Source organism: Homalodisca vitripennis, unplaced genomic scaffold (assembly GCF_021130785.1).
Source record: "Homalodisca vitripennis isolate AUS2020 unplaced genomic scaffold, UT_GWSS_2.1 ScUCBcl_1274;HRSCAF=4687, whole genome shotgun sequence".
In the NCBI taxonomy this organism is placed as follows: Eukaryota; Metazoa; Arthropoda; class Insecta; order Hemiptera; family Cicadellidae; genus Homalodisca; species Homalodisca vitripennis.
The window spans coordinates 28,794-51,557 of record NW_025777385.1 but is presented as its reverse complement, the minus strand read 5'-3'; the positions used below and the strand labels follow the sequence as shown (position 1 = coordinate 51,557).

General features: G+C 35.6%; 1 protein-coding gene across 1 annotated transcript; it reads left to right on the top strand.

Moving 5' to 3' along the window:
- Positions 1–1,158: 1,158 nt before the first annotated feature.
- On the top strand, positions 1,159–2,772 carry LOC124371342. The gene has a single exon (XM_046829671.1). It carries the CDS (start codon positions 1,159–1,161, stop codon positions 2,770–2,772), a length of 1,614 nt encoding a protein of 537 aa, XP_046685627.1.
- Positions 2,773–22,764: the final 19,992 nt, after the last annotated feature.

The following is a 22,764-nucleotide window of genomic DNA, read 5'->3' as shown; positions in this document are numbered from 1 at the left end:
GAATCGAAAGGCTCTATTGAAATTGTTTGTTGTGCGTCCGTCTGTGCGATAACTCTTATTATAAAGGTCCTAGTGACTTCAAACTTGGTACATATGCTCTTATTGGTCTAAATAAGAACTCTATTGATTTTAAGATAAAGAAGAATCGTCTGTGCGCTACCACTTATGTTACACTCTGTCGAGTCTTTCAATGCTTCTAACATCGTTCGGGTTATTTTAAGTAATCTCGTATTTTGTTCACAAAAACATCGTATATGTATAGTACTTGTATTCATTATAACACTTATCTAGCAGTTTGGCATGAAATAGCTAGATTTTTCGGCTGAAAGTATAAAACTCGTTAGTCAAATTTCACTGTTATAGAACATTGGGAGGTTAAAAAGCTAAACTATAGTTCTTCTAATGGTTGAAATTCCCTATGGATGTTACATTTTAATCCAAATAAATTTGCTTTTTATGTAAGTCATGATACTTACGTGTATAAAATATTTACTTTGTCTGACGTAGGGAAATTGCAGAATAAGTGATGAATGATTTAAGGCTTTGCCTATTTTTATATAGATTTGAATGCAAATTATTACCGGTTTTCAGTGCACGGAATATACGATTTGAACACATTTAATTCCAATGACGATAAAAACTTATATAAAAATGTAAAACACAATGAAATTAGATGAACAAATAATTTACATTATTGGATTATGGGCAAGATTTGCGGTTTGGCATAATGATACCTTGAGTATCATTCAAATTCAAGGTAAATAATTTTTGGTGCCATTATTAGTTGTAATCAACAACCGCCGCACGCCATGCGCACGGACCCTTCTCTTGTGCGAGGAGACAATTGTCTATCTCGTGTCGCCTCGCCTTGTGCTGTCGACTGCTCGCCCTGCTGTAGAGGACAGTAATGGCGGGTCGTCGGGAGCGGGGTGAGGGGCAAGGTTGGATTCTCCTCCATCCCATCTGTCCCCACCAAGGCCCCTTTGGAACAAAGCGAGAGGTGCTGTGACACTGAAACTTGAAACAGTCTCACGGCACCTAAACGAACCGTGGATCGTTGCACAGTACCTAACCTTATAGCGCCTAATATCACAGCACCTAAATGACGACTTTTTTTCTGTAGGTGGTATGAGATTAGGTGCTAAAAGATTAGGTGCTATGAAGCCGCACCCTGGTGGCAGGGCGGCGCGCGGCGGTCGCGGCTCAGCTGTAGGGATGTCGGCGGCTGACAGTGACTCCGACCCGGCTTCTCCTGCACCTCCCCCAACCACTCCTCCGCCTGATACCGCTCAAGTCCTGCTACATGAACTGTCCCCTTATCCCAAACAACTAAAAGCTGCCCATATTAATGCTCAGTCACTGAGGGGGCACGTGGATGATATCAGTGCTATATTTCGGCAGCAAACTTTTGACATTATTTTAATATCAGAGTCATGGCTAAAGCCGAGTATTCCCAGTAGTGAGGTATCAATAAGTGGATACGTCCTCCACAGAAACGACAGAATAAATAAAGGGGGTGGAGGTGTTGCGGTATACACCAAACAAATTTTAAGGGTTAAATTACTGGATGCTTCACCTCAGGAGTACTCGGCTAGACCTGAATATCTGTTCTTAGAAATTGGATTGTCTGGTTCAGATGCCCTACTTCTGGGAGTTTGTTACCGCCCTCCTAAGATTGGACATCTGACTGACTTTGAGGATGTTCTATTGCGCCTGATGCCGTGCTACAGTCGTGTCCTAATCATGGGTGACATGAAAACTGATTTACTCATGAAAACACAGAACAATGATTACAAACAACTGACTAATATGTTTAATTGTTGCAACATGACTATTGTACCACTGGACGCTACACACCACACTGCTGAATCCCACACCCTATTAGACATTATAGCAGTTAGCGATCTGAATGATATTGTTCACAAAGGGCAACTTCCAATCCCTGCAGTTTCAAAACACGATCTTATTTTCTGTGTGCTTTCCTATAAAACGCCTAAGCCTTTTGAAAGATTCTTGAAATATAGGGATTTTAGGCGTTTGAATGAGGATGTCTTCCTAGAAGATGTACTTCAAGCACCATGGCACTCTGTAGAAACTCAGTCGACCGTTAATGAAATGGTTGCCACATTAAACTCATTGATTCTGTCACTCTTCAACAAGCATGCTCCAATTGTTAAAAAACGAGTGAATAAAAGGCGCCCAGTGCCTTGGCTCACTCAAGACATTTTAAATTTAATGGCTCAACGAGACGCAGTCTATCGGAAAGCCAGGAGGACTGGTGATGCGGTGGCCATGGATCAGTATCGCCGACTCCGAAACAGGGTTAAGCAGAGCCTTCGAAATTCTAGATTGAGATACATCAACACGTTATTTGCTAATAAGAAACAGACTTCAACGATCATGTGGCGTAATGTGAAAAAGCTGGGTTTTGGCAAGCAGCCCTCTTCAGTCCCAGTCCAAGTTCCCTTGAATGATTTAAATGATTACTTTCTCTTAATTTCCCGACCAAATAATAATGTTGCTCTGCAAAATTACATCAACCAACTACAAAGTCTGCCCCCCACGGAGCATGCATATCCTCTATTCAAATTTAAGCCAGTGATGCAGTTGGATGTCCTGCATGTAATCAACAGAATCAGTACCAATGCAACTGGTGCTGATGACATATCAATTCGACTGGTGAAACGTGTCCTAATCATGGGTGACATGAACACTGATTTACTCATGAAAACACAGAACAATGATTACAAACAACTGACTAATATGTTTTAATTGTTGCAACATGACTATTGTACCACTGGACGCTACACACCACACTGCTGAATCCCACACCCTATTAGACATTATAGCAGTTAGCGATCTGAATGATATTGTTCACAAAGGGCAACTTCCAATCCCTGCAGTTTCAAAACACGATCTTATTTTCTGTGTGCTTTCCTATAAAACGCCTAAGCCTTTTGAAAGATTCTTGAAATATAGGGATTTTAGGCGTTTGAATGAGGATGTCTTCCTAGAAGATGTACTTCAAGCACCATGGCACTCTGTAGAAACTCAGTCGACCGTTAATGAAATGGTTGCCACATTAAAACTCATTGATTCTGTCACTCTTCAACAAGCATGCTCCAATTGTTAAAAAACGAGTGAATAAAAGGCGCCCAGTGCCTTGGCTCACTCAAGACATTTTAAATTTAATGGCTCAACGAGACGCAGTCTATCGGAAAGCCAGGAGGACTGGTGATGCGGTGGCCATGGATCAGTATCGCCGACTCCGAAACAGGGTTAAGCAGAGCCTTCGAAATTCTAGATTGAGATACATCAACACGTTATTTGCTAATAAGAAACAGACTTCAACGATCATGTGGCGTAATGTGAAAAAGCTGGGTTTTTGGCAAGCAGCCCTCTTCAGTCCCAGTCCAAGTTCCCTTGAATGATTTAAATGATTACTTTCTCTTAATTTCCCGACCAAATAATAATGTTGCTCTGCAAAATTACATCAACCAACTACAAAGTCTGCCCCCCACGGAGCATGCATATCCTCTATTCAAATTTAAGCCAGTGATGCAGTTGGATGTCCTGCATGTAATCAACAGAATCAGTACCAATGCAACTGGTGCTGATGACATATCAATTCGACTGGTGAAACGTGTCTTGTTCGCTATACTTCCATCTCTTACTTTAATTTTTAATGAATCTTTGCGAACTGGTATTTTTCCTGATATATGGAAGATTGCCCAAATCCGTCCACTAAACAAGATCCCATCACCTGCTTTTCCGCAAGACTACAGGCCTATCAGCATCTTGCCTGCTTTATCTAAAGGTCTTGAACGAATAGTGCATTGTCAAATTACTCAATCTCTACAATCGCAAAATATTCTTAACATTTATCAGTCTGGATTTCGACAGTATCACAGTACTGAAACTGCGTTATTGAGAATTACAGATGACATCCGGTTTGCCATGGATCAAAGGCAGTGCACTGTATTAGTACAGTTTGACTATTCTAAAGCTTTCGATACTGTTAATCACACTTTATTAGTAGAAAAATTGAGACATATAGGATTTTCCACCGAGGTTCTTACATGGATGGGATCTTATCTAGGTGGAAGACAGCAGTGTGTTATGGTTGATGACATTAGATCTGACTGGAAGCCTGTTACGTGTGGTGTTCCACAAGGATCCATTCTTGGCCCTTTACTTTTTTCACTGTATGTTAACGATATAAACAAGGTACTGACACATACGAAGTTTCACTCTTATGCTGATGACTTACAGATATATGCTCACTGCAGTGTTAGTAACATTAACCAAACTATTGAAAACATTAACTTGGACATTCAACAGATTGTACTTTGGACTGAAAAGCACGGACTGAAACTCAACTCGGACAAAACTAAACCCATAATAATTGGGCATTTTAGACTTTTGAATACAGTTGACTTTAACAATGTACGTGAAATACTGGTAAACGGAGAGGCTGTAGCATACTGTAGTAGTGTCAGAAGTTTGGGATTGACAATTACGAAAACGCTGGACTGGACCGACTACGTTGTAGATACCTGTAAAAAGGTATTTGCAGCAGTGCACACGCTGAAAAGAATGCAACGATTTCTACCACACCACATAAAGCTTTTACTGATTAAATCACTCGTATTTCCCCACTTCCTCTACTGTTGTGCCGTGGTTAATGACATGACTGTGGTTTTGAATAATAGATTGCAGAAAATCCAAAATTATTGTTTACGATTTTTGTTTAATTTAAAGCGAGATGAGCATATCTCACCTTATTATGTACTAATGTCAACGTTAAAATTGCAAGATCTAAGAGCTTTCCGAATCCTAATTTTACTTTTTTCTATCCTTAAAACCGGGTTTCCAAAATACTTTACAAACGATTTTGAGTTCATTGCTATTGAAGAAGGCGTAAGGAACACCCGCACTGGCTCGTCGACGTTGCGAATCCCCCACCACAGAACGACTGTCTTTAAACAAATCATTTGTAGTGTCTGCTTGCCGTTTGTGGAATTCTCTTCCAGATCCTTTAAAATCTTTGGAGAGCCGGGATCGGTTTGCTTCAGCTGTTAAGTTGTATTTTTTGCGGCGGATGTCCGCGGCCGTGGTGCCCGACGATCGCTAGTCATGATTTGTTGCAGACAGAATGAATGAATGTGTGAGTGTAAGTAAATAATTTTAATAAAAATATAATGTTTTAATATTGCAATGTTGTATATTTTGACTAAATTTTTGTTTAAAATGTATCATCAATATTATTTTGTAATCAAGTATTAATTTTATACACAGTATAAATTTAAGAGTGCAATTTTGTTTTTGTTAAAAGATTTGTTGTTAGTTTTAGAATACATAGCAAATATTCATTTTATTTTTGAAACATTGTTGATTTGATTTTTATTTTGGAGATTACAAATGGCTTGTACTTACATATATTAATAATCAGGTTAAGTGTAAGAAAGGACTATGTAGTCCTAACTTCGCCTGAAAAAATAAAGAGAATTTTCATTTCATTTCATTTCATTTCAAGATTTCAGATTTTGTTAGTTACTTCATGGATAGCAGTAAATGGTTTTCTGCAGACAAAGTATTTAGTACATTAATTGCCTAGTTATTACATATCGCACCTTATATTTACAGCTGATCTTTCTTCAATGTAGTGCTTTTGGAATAACTTCCAGACCTTCGCTTTTGAACAGTCATTATATTAGAACTCTCATAATTACAAATTTGCATCATTTACAATTTCCAGTAAATTAAGTTTTATTATGGTGCCATACTTTACCTGCAGAGGAATAGTTTTAAAGAATATTTGGCGGTGCTTTCTGTCTGCTTCTGCCTCTTTTTTATTTATTTATTTACATACGGTATACACCATTTTACATTGATATAGGTATCATGAAAATACAAGAGACTTGATAAAAACAACTTAAATAAATAGTTTATATGCATACATGCTAAAGAAAACAAAAGCAAAAACAAGCAAAACAAGTGCCAAATAACATCAACATCGTGAATAAAAAGAAAAACTACAACAGCAATATAGTTTATAAGCAAGTGCAACATGCAGGTGGATCCGTAAAAAAAACTTAATTAAAGTAGCGTATAAATTATAGAGTTACTTACTATACCACTAAGAAATACATATACATATGAGCAAATTGTATATGTTGGCAGTATGACAAAGTAATATCCTACTGCAAGCAATTTAGCAATCTTTATACATCTTAATCACATCGGATGTATGGATATTATCTAAACTGCTTAAGTGGTTTGTATGTTTAATTCTCAAGGATTAATTTTAGCGTCACCAATCACTCATTACTAACTCCATCATTTGTAGTAAGAAGGCGCACGGCTTGACTACGAAATCGAGCCACACCAGGGTCTACACGAAAGTTTTTGTTAATACATCGCAACTCGGAAAGTACGTGGTACAAGTGTAATTATTGTATTTTATTTACTAATCACATAACTTCTATCACTATTTTTATAATCACCAATTTTAGACTAAAACATTTTAGTCTAAGGTCTTTATAGATAAGAAACAACTAACCAACAAATCAGACACAAAGTTGTTGACTTTTCAAACGGTATAAACTATACTCAGTTCCACGTTTCACCGTGCAGTACAGTACGCGCGCTGAAGGTTCGGCTCCGAGTCAACCGAGCAGACTACGGCGGGGGACGGGTAGATTGCCCGATATAACAACTGTTCTGCAGACATCCGCCAATGATTAGTCCACTGCAGGCTGAATATTTATTGTCTCTGTTCTCAGGATTCTTTATACATCAGTGTTTCGTATTCATTCATCTGTCATAAAATTAGTGTATAAACAATACACCCCAAAACACTTTCAATTCGAATATAATACAATGAAATTCAACATAATTTCATTAAAGTGTTTTTTATTTTCAGAAATAAACTATTGCAAAGTGATTCAATGTTAAACTTTCAAATGGTATTGCCGTGTTGCATTTACGTGAATGGGCAAAACTGTAGGGCAGCGGTGTCGGTGATACATTCCACTTCAGACTACGTTACGGGCTAACCTAAACTATGTATCTGAAAAAAAGTTAAATCTAAAATTAACTTCAGTTCATTCAGAAAAACTTTCCCGCTGGTGAAAGTTTCCTGACCAAATAATAAAAAACATCCTCACATAAAAACTTTTTTGTATCACAATTTTGGCACAGTTAATTTTAAAATATATTTTATTGAAGAAAAGTAATAAAACATTGAAACTTAATAAATCCAATAGCATTGGCATAAACAGGAAAATAGGTCTGCGAAGTTTCAGAATTTTATTTGTACAGGAAGTTGGTCTAACCATAAGTTGATTGTCGAGCGAGAATTAGGCTAAACATTGCCGTCCGTGACGGATCATTGGAAAGTCAATGTTTTTATTTGGTTAGTAGGGCAACGACAGGGCCGAACCTTCAGCGCGCGTACTGTACAGGTCTAATGGACATTGGACATAACACTCACGTTACTACCTTTACTGTGAAATTTATGCCTAGTGTAATGCGGGTCGCGTCAACCGTCTTCGCGACCCGTATGAAGGCGCTTAAATAGATTTTTACTGTACCCTACCTTTTGTACCTTACTCAGTTTATATGTGTTTTATTTATCTGTGATGTTTGTATCACTATGAAAAGTAAAAAAAAAAAAAAAAAAAAAAAAAAAAAAAAATAGGCGTAGAAGGAACTTATAATTTATTATGAAACAATAAGTAAATTAATTCACACCGAATTAATGTTTAAATGTTAAAACATTAAATTAGTATGATTTGTTATGATAGGTTTTAAGAAACATTTTTGTTGTAGTGACGGTAAAAAGGTTTTAGATTTTGCACGTGCAAATATAGGTACAAATATGATGTATTTATATTTATATTACACGACGTTTATCCGCCGATTCCCTCCGAGTATTTTTGAACTTACATTGCAAGATGTCATTTTGTTCTGAACAGTTTAAAGACAGGGCGTGAAAGAATTTGTTATTTTTCTTACTGAGATTACAACTCCCCAGCCTAAACACAACAATAACAGATGATTGCGGATAGAACGGGCTGTAAACAAAGTCAAAAGTATAGTGTTCATTAGTTTAGTGGGGGTGATGGAGATTTGTGACGTGCTTTGTATAGGTCTAAGTTTCCGTACGTGTTCAGTGTAGTATTTTTGTTTAAAGTTTATTGTGTTTATGACCTAATTAAATAGTGTAAAATATTGTTATACTTTTTCTTTTCAGTGTTGGTTTGTTACGTTTCTTACTTAACTGTAGTTTGTGTGTTATGGTGTCCAGAGCTTCAGGAAAACCTATAAAAAGTGGCGACCGTAAAACAGTACGCATTGAATGTTTTTAAATACTTTCAAAAAGCTTTTCCCGAAGAAAACGTGTCGTTTTGGGTGAAACATCTAGTGAAGCAACTTTAACCAATGTACGCTCAGTTTATAAATTATCAAATTAATAAAAATATAACGTGAAGCAAATAGAGCCATTGATTGAAAATGTTTAAGGCCGTCACAAAGGAACAATGGAAGAACTACTGCAAGCGTGAGGAAATATTTGAAGAAGACATGTGGAAGATAGATAATTTACAATTACAGTAAATAAAGCAAGGTAACCAACATAGTAACATGTAATATAAATATAACATAAAATAGTACAAACATGGAAATAAAATTGAGTGTAGGGTTGAACACAAATAAGTACTTTCGTAGTTTAATATTGTTTATGTTTCAATAACTACTTTAATACTTCAACTTTATTACTTTTACATAACTGAAACATTTATTTGCCGTGTACACAATCTACTCTTTAAACTTCCATTATCAATTTACATAAATAAACACATTTGTAGTTTAAGATGCATATTTTTTAAGTTATAACTATGCTAATACTTTATCACAGTAATTTCATTAAATTGAAAAGTAATGTAAATTGTACTACGTAAGTAGGCCATGCCTGGAACAAGAAACCTGATTCTTGAAAAAATTTTTGTCTTAACTTAAGAAACAAGTTTGAGACGTAAAACATTTTAGTTTGACCGAAATTACGTATTTAATCCATTGTGTTTACTAGCGTGGCCCCGGGGAGTCGCTGTCTTCAGGATGGCTAGTACCACGAGAATTGCCTTTTGGATAACACGGTTTAGGAATGCTCCGTACTGCACGGTGAACGTGGAACCGAGTATAGTCAGCCATTTTAATCAAATTAATAGTTTTCAGACTTTTATAGTGCACACATTCTGTAACTAAATTTAAACTAAAGCACTTAATGTAAATGTAAATAATTTTATAATATCTTACGGAATAAAGAAAAAGGCGGTATTGTTGTTCTATGATTACGCTTACTTATTGCGTTATGAAGAGTGTGTTCAGATTTATTGCTGTATTCTTCACTAAGTGCTGAGTAACTTTCACTAGATCTCTACTTCACTATGAGAATTACTGTAACTGTTGTTTGAAAGGCACATGTGGGATGTCCAACACTATAGTTATTCTTATTGTTAGTGTTACATCTGCATTAGATGTAATAATGTGACGTACACACAGGATAAATAAAGAACACAACTTTGCTGTAAACACAATGGTGGGGACAAGAATATCAATCCTAAACATAACGTAGAGCAAGAGTTGATTCAATGAGAATGTTAAGTTAAGCCCCAGTTCACCTTCCACTTAGTGCAGCGTCTGAAGTCTAACGCTGTGACAGATTTGACTCCTGGAATTTGGAATCAACATCTATCTGAAGAGATCCAAAACAGACGGCGACGAAGAAGCTCCAAATGAACTCACTACATCGTTTCGACATCTCTTGGACACTCTGTAGTCCTGGACTACAAGCAATAATGTAATCAAGATGAAGTGGTGTTATCATTATATCACCAGGTACACAATTGAGTACACTACGTTGTTTTTGAGACGATTTCAAATCACGGTGGAACAACCGAATTTTCTACACATAACGTAAAGCAATGGTGGAAAGGGTTGATTCAATAAGAATGTTAAATTAAGCTCCAGTTCACCTTCCACTTGGTGCAGCGTCTGAAGTCTAAGGTAGGTTGTATTTATACATTTGGAAACACGGACGTCCAGAAGCTATAATAATAATAATAATAATAATAATAATAATAATAATAATAATAATAATAATAATAATTCTTTATTGCAGTAAAACAATTAACAAAATTGCATTGCAAGCGTCATTTCAACATTTGGATATATTTGCGTTTCGCGAATGTTTCGACTTCATTCCATCTCGTCAACTAACGATTGTTGGCTATAAGTGACAGATTTAAGTTACTCTACCCTAGGACAAGGATGTGGAAGGATCAAAACATCTTTATCTTGATCACTGAGTTCACCCTTTCACCATGGAATTCGGTCAGCGGACAGATTCACGTCGTGCGCTGAAACAAACAAACCGGATGAGACGGTGCACCGACCTAACCACCTTTAGTAGAACAAGATGAATCTCACTCACGGTTCTATGGTGCAAGTACGTAAATAAAAGCTTTAGCTATTACTCTGTAGCAAGCTATAAAACAGCTGTTCAGGATTAGCATTGTACGCAATACCATAAACTTTCATTTTATGCCCTAAAATGAACGGTTTAGGACTGCAAAACCAAGCTACTGCAATAAAAATGTTGTCACGAAACGTTCCATAATATTCCGTACAGTTTCAAAGTAGTTTTATTTTTTAGTCATAATATGTTTACCCAAATAAAATTTTAAATATGTTCCTAGATTTTTAGCAAAGCCCTTCTCTTACGCTAGGCAATGGTGATTATATGTATTCAACTGTGATTAAGGGGGATAAGCCGAAGGAGAAGGGTAGTTGGAGGGAAGGGGGTGGAACAAGACGTCGATTCTACCCCGTGACTGCGGCACTGCTACAGCGGGGCACGCAACTTGCACGCGACGGGAGTTACACAGATTGTACGATATACCTTAATATGTTCGGAATCAGCTCCAATTTTCTTTCTCCCTTAGATTTTGTTTAGTATAAGAAAAACGTGAGGTGGTCCGAAAATTCAAGTTCAGTTTTTAGTAGAAATTCTCGTTTTAAGACCACTCAAGTCACGTACGAATATATCTGTCTGTCTGCTGTGCCTGACGTATATATCCATCTTGCTTGGACTGCATAGGGTATAAGACCTGGAATTCACTAAGACAACAATACCAACTACAGAAGATTAAATGAACTTATCACAAGGAAACGGTTAACAGGATTTCAGAAATTTTCTGTTGTACAAAGTAGAGCAATGCGTTTCTAGAATATTTTCAACCGGCCAAAAACCTCAAGGTGTAGGGTTATGCAAGCACAGATAAAAAATCAAAACTTTAAGATTGAGAACAAAAAAATAAAGACCATTAGCATCTGCCCTCTTAAAAGTATGCCTATGATTTTCAAACATACTTGTTCTGTTGCTAATTATGACTTTATCGAGTTTATAGCCACACAATTGTCAATTAAAACAAATTATTTATACATTTTTAATGTGTTGTCCTCGCGTAACCTAATACTTTAGGCCGCTATTACACCGATTTTAATTTTTAGTTCAATTCATAATGCATGTCCACAGTTATAGAAGACAGAGATGAGGCTGACAACCAATTATGAGGCAAAAGTTAACGTTTAACGTGTTGACAGTTGTAACAAAACTCCTCGTGAAGTTATATTGATTTTATCTAGTCGTATTCGTTCTAATTTCAAGAAAGTAATTTAGAAGAAAGTATATCGCACCTTTGCAAGAATAGTGACATAACTGAAAAAGACATTATTTTACAGGAGAGCATGTTTTTGGATTAATAAGTTTGAAAGTTCTTAACAGTCTATGTACTTTGTAATTTGTTTATGAAATGTACATATATTGCACTTAATGTTTATATACATAACGATTTATTGTATGTGTACCATACCTTATATAATAATTAAAAAACATATATATTTTGACTTATGTCATTATTCCACAAATTTTAAGTGTTTGTTTTTTAGAAATGACCTTGATTTTTTTAATTGTGTCATTATTCTTCATATTGAAAGATCTATTTTTTGAGTTGTTAATTAGGTAAATAAAAGAAAAAGTAGAAAATTTGAATATCTATTTTAATTTAATATAAAACTCAAGATGTGAATACATAAAAAAATACAGAATTACTTTTAATTGTGGGCACGTTATTACAATACATTTTAATTACTACCACTTTTTGTGCCCTGCAATTAAAATACATGATTAAAAACGCTAACCAAATCTATATATGAAAAACATGGGTGAGTTTAGACAAGTCTGTTTACTCAACGGGAGTCATAGAATAAAACATAACAACCAGGAATAACTTTTTTTTAAACCAAGAATTGCAAGTCTTTTTTCTTTCTGTCCGTGATTGTAGGTCTTTTTTTATACATTGGCTTTAATGTGTAAACACTGCAACTAGCTAATAGCTGTTTTTCTTCTTTCTTCCTTACTGATTTTCCTTTTTTATGTCCTTCAGCTTCTGCATCATCTTCTATCCCATTTATATTTTGAATACAGACTGTGTGAAACTCTTCTTTTTCATCAAAAACTGGTTTTGAACTGTAATGTCAGAGGTTTAGCTTTTTCGACTCTCACATTTTTTACGTCGCTCATTACCATCCTTTTGCCTTTAGTAGTTAACGTGGCATTGCATCCTATATTTTCCCACAGGTCTTTAAAGTTTTGAAAGTCAGAATGGCATTTTTCAATAACATTGTAGGGATTCCCAGTTTTTTTTTGCTGTTCTTATTAGTGAAATATAGTGGCCGGGATTGTATATAGGGCCTGATTTAAGCGATCTTTTTATTTGTTTCTCAATGGTTGAATGCACATTATCCCCTTCATTTTGACTATGGCCTCTGATGAGAAACTTGTGGGTAATACTCCTAACTGGGAAGCACTCTACAGCGTATAGATACATGGAAAACAGATACTTATTTTTTTGTTGGCCCCCCGCAGTTATCACTATAGAAAATTAAATCAATATCATCATTTTTGTTTTGGAATTTGTCTCTTATAAAATCTAACACACAGCTGGCAATCTCTACAGAGCCTCGGCCACCCTCTCCCTCATGCCAAACATAACAATATGCCGAGTCATTTTTAAGCTCACATACATTAAGATTATAAACACTAAGTTTGGATTTATGATACATTAATGATACCTCGCCCTTAGGACACAGAAGTACAGCTTCTAAATCATAGCAAGCGACTATTTCTTTTGGGTTTTCCCTTTTCTTATCAGCTTCCTTCTGTAAGCGTGATACATCTTTCTCTAGTATGTGGCTTTCATAGCTCTCTTTTAGGCTTTCTTTGTCATTGCCCTCTGCTATGTTATAGGAATGGAATAATTCACATTGGTCCTTTCTAGGTGTGAACATTGATATGTTAAATTCTTCAGTAAATATTTTATGGTACAGGATATAGTTTCCACTAGCCTTTACATTTCCATCTTCAGGTGATTTGCATAAATCTACAAAATCTCTACGGAGGTCTGCAATTGTTTTACTTCCCTCGATATAATCCCAGGTACCGTTTTGGGTACCGGGTACGGATATAATGGCTCTCAATTTTGGGCATTGATTCAATGTGTCTTCTTATGTCGTCCTTGATACTTCCGTCAACTTTTTGTGATTGTAATATTTCCCTCGTAGATCTTCTTGGATAAATCCGTCTCCCGCCTTTTTATTTAGCACTGTTCGAATAGGCCTATCTGTAATGTCTATTGTGTTTTAAAAAAATGTTTTGCATACTCGTATGCGCTTGTGTTGCACTACAAAATAAAATGCATTATTAAGACGTCTTGTGCTGCCTTGCTTGACATACCGATATTCAGGTTGAATTATTTGCATGTGGGATGCTATGAAATCTCTTTGCTTACTTAAATCTCCAAGTTTCCAGAGAAGTTTGCGGACTAACATTTAAAGCACACTTTAGCTTACACTTATCATTACAGGGAGGTTTTACTGATTTTTCAGAAAATGCTCTTTTAGTTTTTGAACAAGACAGATAAGCTTTACCACTATTTTTTAGTAACTTTTTTTTAGTAAGTAAATTTTTAATCCATTCGTCTCTTTTTAATGATCTTTTTCTTCCTCTATTTTTACTTACAGGGCTTCTTTCTAGAAAACTTATGTTTATGTTTTCATTGCTCTCATCTAGATCAGTGTTTTCACAATTGGAGTGCATTGGTCTTAGATTCTTTTCCATATCATTTTGCAGCAGGATTGATTGTGGTCTTTGTACTTTCCGTCTCATAAAAAGTGTGCACCTTTTATTTTTTACATTAACTTCAGCAGAATACCAAGGGTCAAAATCTGAATCATCAACATCTTCAGGAATTTTTTTTTCATTACCCAGGGTGGAATCAGAATTGTCGCTTAATTCAAGGTCATTAAGTATAGGTTGAGTCTAAAAGGACTTTACAACTTTTAAATTATATAGATATTTATTGACTTTACTTACAGACTTGATATTCGTGTCATTTTGTAGCAAATTACTTCAAGTTTGACTCCCTTAGTGCTGTAGTACCAAGTTGCGCCACTGCGAGCGCCAGCTTCGTCTGTACTAAAATGGTTACTCTGTACTGGTGGAGCGTGCTCACTGTGTGTTATTGTTTCATGAAACAAACTCTGCTACAAGTGTTCAGCGTAGATTTCGCACAGAATACGGAAGAGACCCTCCAAGCAGGCCTTCTATTTACAGCTGGCACAAGAATTTTGTCGAGACAGGTTGTTGTGTTCGTCATGAGAAATCGCCAGGTCGCCCACATGTTAGTGATGCTACTGTCGAACAGGTCAGGGAATCCTTTGCCCGTAGTCAGGCCCGTTTTACACCCTGCCAGCGCCCTAGACACAACGAAGAGTTGCGCCCCTTTTTATACTCCTGCCAGCGGACTACAACCCCTCCCCACCAGCCCTACCATAACGCCTACAAACCGTAAATTTAGATTTAGTCTGAAATACCAGTTTTGGTTCGGGAGGGACCCTTAGACTTAGTGTCTCCTTTACAAATTATCCTGATTCTTTTCGAGAGCCTTCCCATTATCCACCACCTATGAACCCGCCGTGTCCTGGACTGGCAACCGGTAGCCGTGAGGTAACTACTGGCCTCCGGGGAGAATGCGTGTAACATACCTCACGGACCACCCACCCTCCATTCTTTACATTTGAAGTTTTTTGCATAATTTACAGTATTCGTTTAATCACATTTTCTTTTTATTATTTTTGGATTGTTGGCTCTTACCACTAGACTGACTAAAGATTCATACAATAGCTTTTTCTGGTTTTCCGTGTTGCAAAGTCGTCAATAATGTTTTTGTAGTCTAATTTTAAAGTAATGTCGTTTTGGGTGCACAGCAACAATAAGCCATTAAGCTTTTCATCAACCATAGACGATCTAATTTCTGACTTTACTCTTTTCAATGCTGAAAAGCTACGTTCAGCTGTGCAGTTCGTCACAGGTAAGGTTAGAAATATCCTGAGAGCGACCTCCAAATTGGGGAGATTGTTCTCTAATCTGTTTGATCTTATGTAGGCGTACATTTCTTCGATCTTAGAAAGGTTCTCCAAAACCAGGTATTGTTTCTAATGGTTACATTCCTGGACAAAGTCTTGCCCATCAATATCGTTCTTGTTATACTTCTCCTAACAGTTTAGCTTCACAAGCCACCTCTTTGGAATTTTTCTCTTCTAGATTTTATAAGATCTTAAATAGGCCTCCCTTCTGTTGTTGAGCTGCGAAGCTATGTTATCAACAATGGCAATAAACACCCCAGTGCAAAATCTTTCTCGAGGAGATGTTTCTTCCATGCTTCTGTCCTTCTTTTCATCGGGCAATAACTTTCTTTTTCTTGCTTTGTCGTAAACAGCTTCTTCTTTTTCTGCAAGTTTCAATGGTTTTGGACTCAAAATCATCAAATAAATCTCTCTTTTCACTCAAAAACGAGGATAGTGTTTTAAGTTTTTTTGTAGCACCAAATAGGTCTAGATCTTGATTTTGAAGAGCCTTACTTGTTTTATCAATTCTCTTGAGAATTTCGTCCCAGATCACAGTTAATAACGTGGTATGTAAATTTACAATTGTTTATATAAACCCAGTGGCTGTGCATTATGTTTCTGGTGTCTGAGTGTCGTCTTTATTTTGCTCTTCAAGGTCTGTATGCGACACGTCAGGTGTGGAGTCTATGATTATAGAGAGATGGGGAACTTGTTTAATTTCATTTAAGATTTTTTTCAGTACTTATTTGCTCATAATCTCAATAAATTCACTGCAAATGTCAGACGAAATGTATGATATACTACCTTTGCCTTTGTTACCATGTTTTGGGTGAGAAATGGACCAAATTCACTTATCAGCTTAAGACAGCCTAGAAAAAGTCCGTTTGATGATGATGCATGCAGATACAACCACGGCAATTTTTCTCCATTGTTTGCGCCCCTCAAAAAATGACAATCGCCTAGCGTCCTAGGCACGTGCCTACGTGCCTATTCGGTATAAAAACGGGCCTGCCCGTAGTCCTAAAAAAGCAACGCGGCGTGCAGCTGTGGAGACTGGAATTCCACAAAAGACAGTTTGGCGAGTGCTACGGAGACGTTTGCACTTAAAACCATACAGAATTAAGATGGTACAAAATATCACTGATTTAGATAAAGCTGCTCGAGGAGAATTCTGTGCTGTAATGTTGGATCGAATGGGGGAAGATGAGACATTCCTGAACTCAATAATCTTCAGTGATGAGAGTACCTTTCATATCAGTGGTAAAGTGAACACCCATAAATGCAGAATATGGGGAAACGAAAACCCAAGAGAATCCCTTGAACAAGTTCGGGACAGTCCAAAAGTGAATGTTTTTTTGTGCGATGAGTAAATTTAAAGTGTACGGGCCATTTTGCTTCATGAAGAAAACTGTCACTGGTATCATTTACCTTGATATGTTGCAGAATTTTTTGATTCTTCAAATTGATGAAGATGAACAACAGGATGCTCCTTTCTACTACCAGCAAGACGGAGCACCACCTCACTACCTAACAGATGTTAGGGATTTCCTAAATGGTCGTTTTCCAGGTCGCTGGATTGGGCGTTCAGGACCAATTGCATGGCCACCTCGTTCCCCCGATTTGACTCCTATGGATTTTTTTCTATGGGGTTTCATTGAAGATAAAGTGTATGTTCCACCTCTACCAGCCAGTCTTGCAGATCTATGAAGAAGAATCACAGCTGTGGTTGCTGAAGTTATGCCAGATTTGCTAGAACGGGTGTGGCGAGAAATTGATTACCGGTGGGATGTTTGCCGTATCACTAATGAAAGTCACATCGAACCGAAATAATAATATGACAATAAACTTGAAATAATTTGCTACAAAACGACACATATATCAAGTCTGTAAGTAAAGTCAATAAATATCTATATCATTTCAAAGTTGTAAAGTCCTTTTAGACTTACCCTGTATAGTACAGTACGACTTATTATCACAAAACCCTTCCTTTGACGTTGAAGGTTGTGCTAAGTCATCTTCGTTTTCAAATAGCTGATCAACTAAATCAGGTTTTTGTATGAGTCCTTCAACAGATTGCGTAATGCTAGGTTCATTGTTAGAAGTAACAGTTCATTGTACTTTCTCCAAATTAGGTAAAGCTGGACTCTTTTTAGCCAATTTTAGTATTAGATCAGTTCTTCGGTTTACACTCATTGTTTACATATAAGTTAAAAATCAATAATTTAGATTTATATACGAAACTCAAGGAAAAAGTTTTAAATTAATTATGCAGAAAAACTGTCATATCTCAAAACAAAACAGAACTGAAACGTCACTTCCCATAGAATCTGATCACAGATTATGAAGAAAAACGTCACAACTAAGATTTTGTGACGTTGTTTACTACTTTAGTTTTTAAATTTCTTAATATTTTAAAAAGAACAATGACACAACTCACAAATGTGTCGTTTTTTCCATGAATCTGAAACACTTATACCAACAACTTTATAAAGAAAACCGGCACATATCTAAAAGTGTCAATTTTCCACAAAAACAACATAACCTCACCCTGCAACAGTTCAGACACTAGTAAGAAGTGACAGTTTAGAATATAAAATGGCAATGAGTCTAGCCAAAAGAAAAACGACACTAGCGCTGCCTACTGGAAACTAGTAATATTTGAGTTGTGACACTTTTACACATAAAAGAAAACAAAGTTCCCAGCTGTTTAAAGCAATAATACCGAAATTTAAAAAATTTGAGTTGTGTCACTTTTCTTGCAAAGGTGCGATATATAGTAATTATTATATAATAAAGATGAGAAGATTTAGAGTTTGAATGTGGTTTCATATGAACTGATGTTGAGAGATACAATTATACCGGGTTTATGTACTGTGTTGGGTCAAAGTTATAATAACACAGTATGGTATTAACAGGATGGGACTCCACCTCATTACGCACTACAAGTACGTGAGCTGCTGGGCAGGGATTCCCAATTCTCGGATAGAACTTAGGGGAACAATAGAGTGGCCACCTAGATCACCAGATTAATACCCTTCCGAATTTTTTTATTGGGTTTATTTAAAACAAAGATTTTACATAACTAAGCCTGACAACACACAAGAACTAATTCACCGCATCAATCAAGAAACTAGGCAAATACCTTCGGATGTTTCAATATGTTGTTACTGGTTTCTACGGCAGATTAGAATATTGCCCACAGAGACTTGGAAAGCATTTTGATCACTTAAAATGTAACTGTACTTGGTTTTATGTAAATTAATGTAATTTTTTATGTAAATGTTCATAAATTAAAGTTATTAATTTGAAAAACAAACACTCCAATGACATACTTTTTATTTTTTTAAGGCCTTCCGTGTCAAGGAACGCATCATCAGATCCATAATTCAGTTATGTGGGCCTGATGATGTGTTACTTGGAACACGAAGGCCTCACAAAAATAAAAAGTATATTATTGGAGTGCTTGTTTTCAAATAGCCGTATATATAGAATTCCAAAAAGGAAAGAGCTCATAGAAAATAAATTGAAGTTATTTTTAAGAAATAGAAAAGTACGTGTTATACATTTAAAAATAACGCCATTTTGGATAGGCTAATTTCGGCATTGTGTTCTAATATAAAATACCTATAATTGTATGTACATCTTGACCTATGCTCTAATTTAAGACTTTCTTTGACTCCTTGCGGGCCGTCCTGACATAAATGAGACATCCTGACACTCTATAAAAAAATTATATTTGTATGGTTCATATTGACATGGCAAGTCTTATTATTAAAAAAAAGATTAAACATTATTACACCATTCTGGGACGTTTAAAGTACACTGTATAATGAATTCCGTTTAAAATGAAGCACGAATACCAGGAGCTTGCGTGTAGGCGTGGAACCCGATAACTAACCTGTTTATTTTGCTAGTGCCGTCAATTTTCCTGATAAAACGTTCGCCCAGTCTGTACACAAGTCAATACTCCTGGACCCAATGAATGCCTACTTTGACGGTATACTCATCAACCATATTTAAGAGGAGTTCCGCTGTTTGGTTTGATTATAGTATTTTACAAAAAAAATCCATCTCCTCTTCATGATGACCAAATGCAGTACCCAGAATAGAAGTAACTGCATCATGTTGAAGATGGAGCTGGTATTGGCTACTACTATTAACTTAATCACTACATTTATTTAGAACACATTTTATTTTTGTGGGACCTTTCGATAGCAATGCTATCTTCGTCAGACACACCACAATAGTAAATACAAAAAGTAAATTTGTTTTTAATAATAGTCTGACATATGTGATTTTAATATTAATTTGTCGTAGCTGCGTCATGTTGAAGATGGAGCTGGTATTGGCTACTACTATTAACTTAATCACTACATTTAGAACACATTTTATTTTTGTGGGACCTTTCGATAGCAATGCTATCTTCGTCAGACACACCACAAGAGTAAATACAAAAAGTAAATTTGTTTTTAATAATAGTCTGACATATGTGATTTTAATATTAATTTGTCGTAGCTGCGTCATGTTGAAGATGGAGCTGGTATTGGCTACTACTATTAACTTAATCACTACATTTATTTAGAACACATTTTATTTTTGTGGGACCTTTCGATAGCAGTGCTATCTTCGTTAGACACACCACAAGAGTAAATACAAAAAGTAAATTTGTTTTTAATAATAGTCTGACATATGTGATTTTAATATTAATTTGTCATAGCTGCGTCATGTTGAAGATGGAGCTGGTATTGGCTACTACTATTAACTTAATCACTACATTTATTTAGAACACATTTTATTTTTGTGGGACCTTTCGATAGCAATGCTATCTTCGTCAGACACACCACAATAGTAAATACAAAAAGTAAATTTGTTTTTAATAATAGTCTGACATATGTGATTTTAATATTAATTTGTCATAGCTGCGTCATGTTGAAGATGGAGCTGGTATTGGCTACTACTATTAACTTAATCACTACATTTATTTAGAACACATTTTATTTTTTGTGGGACCTTTCGATAGCAATGCTATCTTCGTCAGACACACCACAAGAGTAAATACAAAAAGTAAATTTGTTTTTAATAATAGTCTGACATATGTGATTTTAATATTAATTTGTCATAGCTGCGTCATGTTGAAGATGGAGCTGGTATTGGCTACTACTATTAACTTAATCACTACATTTATTTAGAACACATTTTATTTTTGTGGGACCTTTCGATTAGCAATGCTATCTTCGTCAGACACACCACAAGAGTAAATACAAAAAGTAAATTTGTTTTTAATAATAGTCTGACATATGTGATTTTAATATTATTTTGTCATAGCTGCGTCATGTTGAAGATGGAGCTGGTATTGGCTACTACTATTAACTTAATCACTACATTTATTTAGAACACATTTTATTTTTTGTGGGACCTTTCGATAGCAATGCTATCTTCGTCAGACACACCACAAGAGTAAATACAAAAAGTAAATTTGTTTTTAATAATAGTCTGACATATGTGATTTTAATATTATTTTGTCATAGCTGCGTCATGTTGAAGATGGAGCTGGTATTGGCTACTACTATTAACTTAATCACTACATTTAGAAGACATTTTATTTTTGTGGGACCTTTCGATAGCAATGCTATCTTCGTCAGACACACCACAAGAGTAAATACAAAAAGTAAATTTGTTTTTAATAATAGTCTGACATATGTGATTTTAATATTAATTTTGTCGTAGCTGCGTCATGTTGAAGATGGAGCTGGTATTGGCTACTTACTATTAACTTAATCACTACATTTAGAAGACATTTTATTTTTTGTGGGACCTTTCGATAGCAATGCTATCTTCGTCAGACACACCACAAGAGTAAATACAAAAAGTAAATTTGTTTTTAATAATAGTCTGACATATGTGATTTTAATATTATTTTGTCATAGCTGCGTCATGTTGAAGATGGAGCTGGTATTGGCTACTACTATTAACTTAATCACTACATTTAGAAGACATTTTATTTTTGTGGGACCTTTCGATAGCAATGCTATCTTCGTCAGACACACCACAAGAGTAAATACAAAAAGTAAATTTGTTTTTAATAATAGTCTGACATATGTGATTTTAATATTAATTTGTCATAGCTGCGTCATGTTGAAGATGGAACTTGTACTGGCTACTACTATTAACTTAATCACTACATTTAGAAGACATTTTATTTTTGTGGGACCTTTCGATAGCAATGCTATCTTCGTCAGACACACCACAAGAGTAAATACAAAAAGTAAATTTGTTTTTAATAATAGTCTGACATATGTGATTTTAATATTAATTTGTCATAGCTGCGTCATGTTGAAGATGGAGCTGGTATTGGCTACTACTATTAACTTAATCACTACATTTATTTTAGAACACATTTTATTTTTGTGGGACCTTTCGATAGCAATGCTATCTTCGTCAGACACACCACAATAGTAAATACAAAAAGTAAATTTGTTTTTTAATAATAGTCTGACATATGTGATTTTAATATTAATTTGTCATAGCTGCGTCATGTTGAAGATGGAGCTGGTATTGGCTACTACTATTAACTTAATCACTACATTTATTTAGAACACATTTTTATTTTTGTGGGACCTTTCGATAGCAATGCTATCTTCGTCAGACACACCACAATAGTAAATACAAAAAGTAAATTTGTTTTTAATAATAGTCTGACATATGTGATTTTAATATTAATTTGTCGTAGCTGCGTCATGTTGAAGATGGAGCTGGTATTGGCTTACTACTATTAACTTAATCACTACATTTATTTAGAACACATTTTATTTTTGTGGGACCTTTCGATAGCAATGCTATCTTCGTCAGACACACCACAAGAGTAAATACAAAAAGTAAATTTGTTTTTAATAATAGTCTGACATATGTGATTTTAATATTAATTTGTCATAGCTGCGTCATGTTGAAGATGGAGCTGGTATTGGCTACTACTATTAACTTAATCACTACATTTAGAAGAGACATTTTATTTTTGTGGGACCTTTCGATAGCAATGCTATCTTCGTCAGACACACCACAAGAGTAAATACAAAAAGTAAATTTGTTTTTAATAATAGTCTGACATATGTGATTTTAATATTAATTTGTCGTAGCTGCGTCATGTTGAAGATGGAGCTGGTATTGGCTACTACTATTAACTTAATCACTACATTTATTTAGAACACATTTTATTTTTGTGGGACCTTTCGATAG